Genomic DNA, 11,908 nt, shown 5'->3' with positions numbered 1-11,908 from the left:
AGCCTCCCTGCTCGCTTCCAGCTGCCTGGCTGCCGGCCGCCATCTTGGCTGACAGTTAATTTGCATAAGGATATGCTGATTAGCCAATGGGAAGGGTAGCGTCGTACGCCAATTACCATGTTTCTCTTTTATTAGTGTAGATTGTATTATTTCCCATACTATGACTGTTAAACCTACTTTTATCCCACCCTGTATTTTCTAGTAGTGAGTAATGAGTAAGGTAATTAATGAGTAGTAGTTACTCTTATTAAAGTTGGTTGAATCACAATTATTAAGTATTTATGCCTTCTAATAAAAAAGAAACTAGTTTATTCATTGATTCAACAAATATTCCCCACTGTTCTGGACCTGGAGATATAGTGAGAGAATAGGTACTTGGGTAGTTTGTTTTTAGATAAAAGATTTTGTTACAGTATACTATTTTGATTTCCTTCTAAGTTATCAAAAATTAGATTGTAAGTATATTCTATTTTGCTATTTGAATATTTATGATTTTAAAGAATTTTATACATATATGTGAAATACATTCACATGTATTCTAAATATATTTTTTAAATATAAACATATATATAGTTTTCTGACTCTTAGAGAGAAAGAAAAGCTTCTTGAAATAGCTTGTTGGGATTGGTTTTACTTATAACATAATTTAAACATACTGATTATGTAAGAACTAGTAATATGTAAGAATAGTAGCCCGGTGAAATTCGTGCGTGCACATTAAAAGGGAATTAATTAGCAGAAATATTTTAATATTGCTATTTGCCCTTTCTCTATAATAGAAGTGTGAGAGATGAAAGGAAATTAGTAAAATGTATATGAAAATAATATGTACATTTATTAATAAATAAACAGTAACAAAAGGATATAATGACAAAAACATGATATGAAAACAACAAAAACATGATATGAAAACAACAAAAACATGATATAAAAACAACAGTGATGCAAACAATGACTGATAAAGTGATTCAACTATTCACTATAAGCAGAGTCCTTGGATCTCATATTTGTTGTAAGAGACAACTTTCTGAAACATCCCCAAACATTACAGTACTTTAAACTCGTTTGTACTATGGCCGATCCCATAGCATGTGGTACAATACTGAGACATTGTCGAAAATCCCCTCCAAGAAGAACTTTCCCGCCAAATACAACATTCAAATTCATAATTTCTCTTAGTAATCTGTCTATGGCGTTTATAGTATGACTAGATGCCATGATGCATTCATCAATAATGAGAAGTTGGGCCTTTTTAATAGTTTTAGCAACTTCACTGTTTATATTGAGTCTAGAAATTGAAGCTTCATTTAATGGAATTGGTCATTTATATTGGGAATGAAATGTTCTTCCACCGAGAATTAAATTTATAGCAATTTCTATAGATGCTGTGGGTAAAACAGTACCACCACAACTTGTAATATAATGTATTAAAACTTCATTGTGGGGAGCCGCTACAGTGTTTTGGACAGGTTCAAGCGTTGGACTGATGAAAGGGCACAGTCCTCTCATTGCCACGTGCAAGTCCCAGCTTGGAGGGCAGGGCCCTCCCAGCACAATTACAGCCAACAGCTATAATTGTAAGCTTGAACCTATGGTCCAAACACATGGCCCCACGTGCCTGAGTGATGTAGGCTTAATAGAGTTCAGGTGCATGTAGTTGAGTAGGATTGAAACCCAGGAGAATGTTGTAAACATCTTTGCCTCGTGGCATCTGCTATAAAATAAAGACACCGCTGTGGGCGTGGTCGCTCTCTGAGAAGCAGCGTCCCACGAGACCCAGCTTTCATTCTCTTGTCTGTCTTTTCTAAGCCTTTCAGCCGCCCCCACTCAGGTTCACCCTTGGCCGTGCTGGCGTGGCACACTTTATAAAGATCTGCCTCCATGCTCCGAGGGCGGGTTCCTGCCCTTACCGGAAACAGCTCCGGGAAACAGCTTGGGGGAGGGTACAGCCTTTCCAAGATAACCCCTGCAGGACTGACTTCCTTCTGGTTAGTCGCACCTCGGGTCGTGATGTTACACCCAGGGTTTTTATATAAGTAGATACTCATGACAGCTATTTTAGTGTTTTATATTTAAATTACTGTTTAGAATAAGTGATTAATGAATAAAATTTCATATTAAGTACTTAGATTCCATCTATAACTTAGGATCTCATTTTAGTTTTTTGGGGAACATACCTTAATAAATAAATTGTTGAGTATTAGTTTTCTCAGTACTTCAAAATTCCTGTTTCACCAAAGATTTAGCAGTTTGTACATGCTTAAACTCTTAAATAACTGTTGTGCCTTTTAGAAACTTTCACAGAAAAGTTACATTAACTGTACACACCCAGTTGATAACTTCTATTTTTATTTATTTTTAATCTTTTTTAAAAATATATTTTTATTGATTTCAGAGAGAAAGGGAGAGGGAGATAGAGATAGAAACATCAATGATAAGAGACAGTCATTGATTGGCTGCCTCTTGCATGCCCCCTATTGGGGATCGAGCCCACAACCCAAGCATGCCCTTGACTGGAATCGAACCTGGGACCCTCCAGTCCACAGGTCAGTGCTCTATCCACTGAGCCAAACCAGCTAGGGCCAGTTGATAACTTTGATAGTACTGAGAATTTCATAAAGAAATGTCCCAGTTTGCCTTAAGAAGGACATATAGTCACTGGTGAATTTATAAATCTGCCTTGTAAATTTAGAAAGTCAGAAATAATATAAAGTTTTAAAAGAAAGAAGCTTTTAATTGGATTAAACAACTTTTCATGAAGTTTATGAAAATACTTCATTTAAATTTTAGTATTAAGTCCATTGTAAAATTTTGGTTTATCATTTTGACCTATGATAATGTTATGTTAGTATTGAATCTGGACTTAAAACACTTTTATAGGAAATACTAGAAAGGAATTACACTTCCTTTGTGGTATAGACCGAATAAATTTTTTCAAGATTTAGACATGTGATACTAAATGTTGCTATTCCATGCCCTGTTTGGACTCAGCTCAGCTGCTTGGAGGGACCTGCTCCTTCTATAAAGGTGATGCTGCCATCTTCAGTGTGCGACTTCCAATCTTCCTTGAAAGGAAGAGAGATCATAGAGGGTCATGTGAGAAGTCTCAGAAACCAGGCCTAGTATATGACTCGTCATACACTGTGTTATGGTTCTGAGAACCATTATTTTCTTGAGATTGCTTTACTTTCATCATGAGTACTAATGATACACTCTTTAAGAAAGACCGTATTTTCATTAAAAATAGTTTTTACTCCATTCTTTGAAGATAGTAAAGCTCCTTTGCCTTGTTGAGTATGTGACTGAACTTACTAACTAAATGACTAACTATAAAACTATAGTTCTTTCCTAATACTTACTTAAAATCACAAATATTAGGTGTCTGCTTCATCTTATTATTGAAGTGTTCAGGAGTTGGAAGTAGTAAAGAGAATTCTGAGTGGAAACATCCAGTGTCTCATAGTAGGTTAATTGTCCAAAGTATAGTTTTCATCTATTGGTTGCCATTTCGAAATTCTTTGCCAACTCCTTCAGTGTAGGATAAAGTCAGTAGACTAGCATTCCATGATTCTGCTGCAGATTGATCTTTACTTTTCCCAAATATAATGCTAAATAAGATGTGATCCCTGTCCTCATAGACTTGCCTAATTGCTCCAGCCTAACTGATCCGCATGATTTAAACATAACATGTATAGTTTTGCCTTTTTATCTTTGCTTATGTAATTCTTTTTTCCCAGAGAATCCTTCCCCTTCAGCATATTCAAATTTTATCCTTTTCAAATCTCAACTCTGGTGATAATCTCCAATATGACTATTGTCCCTGTGTATGTTAGGTCATTTTAGTCTCTTTTCTCTGAGTGGCTCTGGCACCTAATTCATACTGTTCATTTATGAGGTTAATTTGTAATTATTAATAAATACTAATTTTCAACTTTTAATGTGTGCATCCCCCCATATATCCTATAAGGTTTTGGATGGCTAAAACCTTACCTCCATCCTCTGTGATTCATGTCCTTCCCCTGTGCAAAATACACTCCCTTCCTTCCAAGGATCCCAAAAGTCACATCCCATTCATTATACATCACCTCAGAGTCCAGAATGTCTGCATCAAAATAGATCCAATGTAGATGAGGTTCCTCGGGTATAGTTACTTACTAGTAAGTACAAACCCTCCAGTACAAGAATGCCTTGTTTTATTGTGCTTTGCTTATTGTGCTTCATAGATGTTGCATGTTTTCTAAATTGAAGGTCAAACCCTCCACCAGCAAAATGATTGCAACTCACTTTATTGCAATATTTGCTTTATTGTGGTATTCTGGAACCAAACATGCAGTATCTCCAAGGTATGCCTCTGAATCTGAAGACCTGTAAACTAAAGAAACAAATTGCCTATAGTCTCCACACCTCAATCCACACACACATCACCTACACACCCAACATATAATGATGAAACAGGAATAGGATAAATTGCTCTAGACCAGTGGTTCTCAACCTTCTGGCCCTTTAAATACAGTTCCTCATGTTGTGACCCCAACCATAAAATTATTTTCGTTGCTACTTCATAACTGTAATGTTGCTACTGTTATGAATCGTACTGTAAATAACTGATATGCAGGATGGTCTCAGGTGACCCCTGTGAAAGGGTCGTTTGACCGCCAAAGGGGTCGAGACCCACAGGTTGAGAACCGCTGCTCTAGACTTTCCTGTTCATAGGGGGAAATGAGAAGCACAAAGGAGTCATTGGTCTGTAGTGATTGTGAAATGTGAATGGGCAAACCTTGGAGGTTTTGATTAAACCTCAAGTTCTGGGAATAATTCTTTAGGCTTCCAGGCTTTGCTCTCTGAGCTCTGGGTTCCTGCCTCTGAGTCCTTTTTTATGTTATGTGGCATGTGTTTGCAGCTGAGTAGTTTTCTTACACTGCTTCCTGCCAGTAGAATTTTGTGGGTCCAATGGGCTCTTCATTTTTTACTGTCGCTGCTCCTGTTAATCCACTTTGCAGTGTGTTTGCTGACGTATTTCTGTCAAAAATTTTGTCAGCTTCCTGTGAATCACATTGGGGTTTATTCCACTAGATAAAAGCCATATCCAAGAATCTTTGAAAATACGGGCTTCTGCAGAGGTATTGAGGTACAATGCCCTCCAGCTTTCTAGAGGGCCTGTTGTTTGTTTAAGAGCATCTGTGATCTTTTAAATCTTTTTAAAGGACTTTTTGTGTAACATTAATACTGTGAGGTACCACCCTCCATCTTTCTGGGGTCTTAACAGAAGGTTTTACAGTTACTCCCTTGGCTATATTTTTAGGCCATGTGTGTCAGTGTCCTGGAAGCCCTTCTTAACTTTAGCATCTTTTGCCATCTTAAGAGACAGAATTTTCAAAACCAGTCATGTCCTGGTTCTTTTTTTTGTTTTAACAGTTCTTTAGTTTATCTCTCTTCTCTTGCGTTTTACTGTGAGCAAGAAGAAAAAAAAATTGGTATCACCTACGACACTGCCTTTGCTTAGAATCTCAGCTAGGTCATTCATATTATTAAGTATATTTCCTATTTCCCATATTACTGAAGGTGATAGTGTTGCTAAGTTTCTACTACTACTTAACAAAGGTCCTCCTTCCTCCAGTTTCCAAAAACATTTTTCCTCACTTCCCTTTGAGCCCTCATGGGAAGCATACTAACAGTCTGTTCAAGGCAATTTAGGCCTTCTTTAACATGCTCCTCAAAATCCTTCCAACCTCTACCCAATGCCAAGTTCTAAAGCTACTCCCACATTGTTAGGTATTTATTAGGGCAGCATCCCACTTTCAGCTTTCAAAATTTGTTCTAGTTACCTCTTCCATTGTTCCAAATTACCCCAAAACTTAGCAGCTGAAAGCAACATTTATTGTCTTTACCGTCTGGATGCGTCAGGAATCTGGGTGCGGCTTAACTGAGCCCTCTGCCTCAAGTCCCTCAGGGGGTTGTAATTTTTGGGCTCATTTGAAGGCTCACTAGGGGAGAATCTACTTCCTAGCTCACTAAGTGTGGTTGTTGGCAGGATTCAGTTCAGATCCTGTTAGATCAAGCATGTCAAACTCATGGCCTGCGGGCCGCATGCCTCATTTATTTAAACAAGGCATGCGGCCCCTCAGCTGTGAATTTGACATGCTTGTGTTAGATGGAGGCATCTTTGAATGCTTTCTTGTGAGCCTCTTTCATAGGGCAGTTGACAACATGTCTAGCTGGCTTCCATCACAGCAAAAGATGGCTAGCAAGACAGAAACGAGAATCTTTTTGTAACCTAATCTTGGAATTAACACCCCATCATTTTTGCCCTATTTTCTTTGTCAATAACAAATCATTAGGTCCAGCTTACACATGAGGGGAGGAAATTATACAAGGACTTGAGAGGCAGGGATTATTGTAAGCCATCTAAGCAGCTGTATGATCTTTGGCCACTATTTGCATGTGATGGCGAATCTACATTTCTTGGATTTGAAATTAGAAAAGTGTCTAGAACACACCAGTGAAATAATATTTACATAACACATTTAACAGTTTCTTTACAACCTTATAACCTACTGAGACTTGAAAATAATTTTATGAGCTTAACTTCATACAAACCACGTTTTGTTCCCACACAAATGTAACTGTTGTTCATATACTCCCATGAAGTATGATGGAATATAAGACTTTTAAGAGATTTTTGTTATCAAAGCATATCTGACTGTTGGCAAAATAAATTATGTGCCCTTGAAATGAAATGAGTTTACTTACCCTAGATTAATTTTAAGGTAATAATATTCTTTTATTTTTAAGTGTAGTTTTTGAATTATGGTAGAAGAGGTAGTATTGCTTATACCTTAGTATAGTAAATATGGGTAGTATGGCTCCAGAGTAATAATAATACAAATATACACATGAAGAAATATCCTACTATTTGGTATTGGAGGAGGGGGACTGGGAAGAATAGTTGCAATATCCTATACCTGACCTCGAAAATATGTTTTCATTTAAAGATGGAAACCTTGGAAGCTTTTTTCTTTGTTAGTCATAGTTCAATGGATTCATTATTCCTGCACCAAACCTCCTTAACTCTTGGCACAGAAACCACTTTAACATATAAGAATGGCATATTGGCCTGAAAAATAATTGTTATTTTTTTCTCATAGATTATTTTAGCATTATTTGGTTCAAAACCTGACTTTGTGTAATCTGATAAATACAGTGATGTTTAGGTTGAAAATACAGTCAGTGTATTTAAGTAATATTTTCTTTTTTTATTGTTTACATTATTATTGATATCCCCATTTTTCTCTCTCTGCCCCCCTCCCCTTCCCTCTGTCCAACACCAAACTGTGTTCTGTGTCTGTAGGTTATGCATATATATTCTTTGGCTAATTCCCTCACCTTCTTTCATCTAATTAAGTAATTTTTTCATTTGTGGATTTTAGGAACATGATATTTCTTTCATGTTTACCAGAATGTATGGTGGTATATTTTGTAGTTATGCTAAAAAGCTTAAAATGGAGTGGAGGAAGAGTGTGTATAGATGCCTAAAACTTTTTATTTCAGAGTTGCAACTAAATCTCTGATTGTTGTGTGATACTGAGAAAAATTGCCAACAACAAAAACTGTTATTAAATAACATTGTGGATATCCAGCCATGTTTTAGTATACACAGTTCCTTTCTAGATTATTCCTAATATATGAAATTATCTCTCTTTTACAGGTAATATAACATTACAAAGCAAGATGGGTAACATCACAGTAGGTATGTGGTAAGATGCTAATTGGTAAATTTTGCATGCTTTTTAAAATGACTATATTTGTGGTATTTTGTTAGGGTAAATAAAGTCTACAGTTTAGCTGATGGCTTGATAGGATCCTGGTGTGCAAGTTAAATATAGGCAGACCCAATGTATGAATGTGTGAAATTATTTCCGGAAACTTATTGTAATTTAAATTTATAATTACAAAATTTATTATCCTATAAATATTGTATAATTATTGGTTTGGCAACAAAAGGGTTAGAATTCTGATTTCACCGCTTTCTATACATGGGCAAATTACCTAAACTCTCTGTGCCTCAGTTTCCACATCTGAATAAGTAGAAATAATTGTAAGGACCTATTATATAAGGATTAAACACGATTTGTAGTTTAACACAGTGTCTGACATGGTAAAAATCTATAATAATAAAAGCATAATATGCTAATTAGACCAGACAGCTGAACAACCTTCTGGATGAAGCCGGGGCTGCGAGGGCCGAGCCCCTTGAACGAATTTCGTGTCTTGGGCCTCTAGTTTAATAAATAATAGTCATTTTTATTATTGTTATTGTCCTAACCCTAGGCCAGAACTAATAGTAGTTAATGGTACGTTAGACCAAATCACTAAATCACTGCATGTGATGCTGTGCCTGCTGAAGGAAAAAGTTCAGATGTCAAGATAGTTTATATAAAACTTTCTCTATCCCAGTAGCATCTGCTTGCCTATAAGGTGAAGGCACACTCTGAGCTCTCTGAGTGGTGGTTGTTTTTTAGTCCCTAGAGCAGCGGTTCTCAACCTGTGGGTCGCGACCCCTTTGGCGGTCAAACGACCCTTTCACAGGGGTCGCCTGAGACCATCCTGCATATCAGATATTTACATTACGATTCATAACAGTAGCAACATTACAGTTATGAAGTAGCAACGAAAATAATTTTATGGTTGGGATCATAACATGAGGAACTGTATTTAAAGGGCCAGAAGGTTGAGAACCACTGCCCTAGAGGGTAGGGGGTTTGGGATGGGAAACTGGGATCTTTGTGGAGCAAAAGATACGAACTGATGGTGGTCAGTTCTTTTTCATGTGCTTATTATTCATTAGTATACCTTCCTTTGTGAAATTTTGTTTATATTTTTTGCCCATTTATTTGTCTTTATTTTGGAGCTGTAGGAGTTCTTTATATATCATGGGAACAAATCCTTTGTCAGACATCGTTTCCCTGTATTTTCTCTCAGTCTGTGCCTTACCTGTATTTTTTTAATGGTAAGCAATCAGAGACAATGAGAAGTTAGAACTGCCTTGAGACAACAAGTTTTTTCATTTCTATAAGCAATAATTTTATAACTAAGTGTATATTACTTGGCCCTTAGGAAAAGAGCTGGTTGTAAATTGGTAAATCTCTTTGTCTTAAATAGAATCAAATTTTATATTTTGTGGGGGGTTTTTTTGCAGAAAAACTCATTTCCTCTAAACAAAATGGTTTGTTCTAGATATTGGCAGACTGTGTGTAAGGACCACGTAGTAAATATTTTGGCTTTCTGGCCACATAGCCTATCTGCACTATAAAACTCTTGTCATTTTAACAAAAGCAGCCATTGATAGTACACGAGTAAATGGGTGTGTTTATGTTTCAATAAAACTCTGTTAATCAAAACAAGAGGTGGCTTTAGTTTGGTCGCCCTGCTTTAGAGCCTAAAACCCATTGTTGGTATGATTCTGGAGAAATTTTGGGTTTTATGTCTTAATACCAAAGGTGACAAGTGGATAATGTTTATTTGAAATTCCTTGATTGGTTGATTTGTATTTTTCTTGAAAGATTTACTTCAGAAAGTTGAAGGCAGCTTTTATAACTCATGGCAACCTAATTAAAGCCTACTGAGGCTCTGGCTGGGTAGCTGAGTTGGTGGAATGTCATCCCATACACCAAAGGGGTTGCAGGTTTGATTCCTGGTCAGGGAACATACCTAGGTTACAGGTTCAGTCCCCGGTAGGCATGTATATGGAAGGCAACCAATCCATATTCCTCACTCTATCTCTCACCCCCTCACCCCCATCCGTCCCTCCATCCCTCCCTTCCTCTCTCTCTAAAAATAAATGAAAACATATTCTCTGGTGAGGATTAAAAAATAAAGTCTACTGAGTAACTTGTATTTTGAGGAATTGAGATGAGTGGAAGCAAAACAGTTACAAAGGAACAAAAAGTGATTTGTGGGAACCTGAGAGGGAAATATGTTAGAATAGTGGGAGCTTCAAAATATTGGAATGGGTGTTGAGAAAAGGTTATATAATATTATCCAATTGGAATATTAATAGACAAGATTAATTAGGTATTATTCTGTCTGATTTCAGGAAAATAGATTGTGTCCTCTCCAGGATTTCTTTATTAAGAAATGGTTCTTTATTTCTAGTTTAGATAATATAATTGATCAGCTTCTAAGTAATCTCATCAGTCATTTGGATTTTGTATGTGCATTCTAATCTACCTCCCAAAACGCTGTTCTTCCTAATTTTCCTTAATACAGGGTTCTCTCAGAAGCTGAAGTACTATAAAAGATTTTATTATCAACACCCTGATTTTCCTTGAAATCATTTTTTAAAATTAATTTTAGAGAAAGAGAGAGAAACATTGATTTGTTGTTCCACTTACAAATTCATTGGTTGTTTCTTGAACCCGAAACCTTGGTGTATCAGGAACCAACTGAGCTACCTGGCCAGGGCTGAACTCATAATTTTACAAATAATAACTTTCTTCTGGAACGCCAGGTCATGTTCTATTTTAAAAAGGAGAGAGCAGATCTTGTAATGGTGAGATAGGGGTATTAATAGAGTTGCTCACCTCACTTTACTTTCTCTGTACTATGTGGCCTCTTTTGGAAGGCATTGCTGGTAATTTTATCTTTAAAAAAAGAACATCTTCATTTGGAGGGAGGGGTTGCCTTGTGTGTTTTTCATAACCCGGCCTCCTCTGTTTTCCTCCCCAAATATAAAATACCTGGGCAGGACATTAATTTAGAAAACTTTACTTGAAGGGACCTTAAATTCTGCCTTTGCAAATCCTTTACTATAATATAATGATTGCAATGAAAAGTTATTTAGAGTCAAATTAAGGTTTATATATTTAGTCCTATATATAAAATTTGTTCCTTACTCTTGTAATTAGTGCAGGTTTAGAAGTATAAGAATCAAGTTGCAAAAATTAAGAAATATCTTTGGTATTGCTGTTCCTTAGTATTTACATGTTGAACTGGAGGTAGAATTATAAAAATTCAGAACTTTCTGAAGATGTTTGACCAATTTTTAGAGAATTCTCCTTTATCTGAAGGAAAATAGCAAAGTTTGGAATTTTAGCCTTTTAAGCTTATTTGTTATTCTCTGCTATTAGCAAGGCACATATTACAAATACCTATTTCTTTGGCTGCATACAGTGTTAGCTGGTAGATGGCATCGGCTTTTTCCTGTTGTATGTGTAATTTTCAGGAAAATTCAGTGGTCTCTGTCAGACCAATAAGACCTTTGTCCCAAATTGTGATGATACAAAACTGTAGAGTCTACTTATTCCAACACTGTCTGGACTAACAATTTCTGTTCACTTCTTTGACCCTAAAGCTTTATTTCCCTTAAGGTTTCCTCCAAGAGCTATAGCATTTCTCTATTACATGAATCTCCAAAAATAAGAAATTCTGTGAATGAAGCCTTAATTTGACTCTTGATTGTTAATTTTTAGTTCCAATCACTTGTATTATAGAAAACAAAAAGTTAGTGTATGTTTTTGCTATATAGCTTTTTCAATATGACCTTTGCTTTCTCTTTGGAAAGTATATATTGAATTAAAATTTTTTTTTGATAGCCTCCAAGGGATGAGACATTATCAGAACTTAACACTGATAACATAAGAATGTAATTAGTGCAGTGATGGCAAACCTATGACACGCGTGTCAGAGGTGACACGCGAACTCATTTTTTTGGTTGATTTTTCTTTGTTAAATGGCATTTAAATATATAAAATAAATATCAAAAATATAAGTCTTTGTTTTACTATGGTTGCAAATATCAAAAAATTTCTATATGTGACATGGCACCAGAGTTAAGTTAGGGTTTTTCAAAATGCTGACACGCCGAGCTCAAAAGGTTCGCCATCACTGACTTAGTGGCTTAGAATATAAT

The 11,908-nt window shown here is 36.1% G+C and overlaps 1 protein-coding gene and 1 long non-coding RNA gene across 2 annotated transcripts in view; one reads left to right on the top strand and one right to left on the bottom strand.

Annotated features, from left to right (window-relative positions):
- Positions 1 to 1,069, bottom strand: part of LOC106725527 — a 13,818-nt gene extending 12,749 nt beyond the window's left edge. The window contains exon 1 of the long non-coding RNA XR_001361408.1: positions 974 to 1,069. This is a non-coding gene — a long non-coding RNA (uncharacterized LOC106725527). The remainder of the gene's footprint in view (positions 1 to 973) is intronic.
- FAM185A (family with sequence similarity 185, member A) overlaps positions 1 to 11,908 on the top strand; it is a 77,289-nt gene that overhangs the window by 18,174 nt on the left and 47,207 nt on the right. Inside the window, exon 5 of the mRNA XM_014536962.1 lies at positions 7,706 to 7,747. Coding sequence (XP_014392448.1) covers positions 7,706 to 7,747 — 42 coding nt within the window. The remainder of the gene's footprint in view (positions 1 to 7,705; positions 7,748 to 11,908) is intronic.

The sequence above is a fragment of the Myotis brandtii genome, unplaced genomic scaffold (genome assembly GCF_000412655.1).
Source record: "Myotis brandtii unplaced genomic scaffold, ASM41265v1 scaffold17, whole genome shotgun sequence".
Taxonomy (NCBI): domain Eukaryota; kingdom Metazoa; phylum Chordata; class Mammalia; order Chiroptera; family Vespertilionidae; genus Myotis; species Myotis brandtii.
The sequence above is the reverse complement of the archived record's forward strand: the minus strand, read 5'-3'. Positions and strand labels throughout refer to the sequence as shown.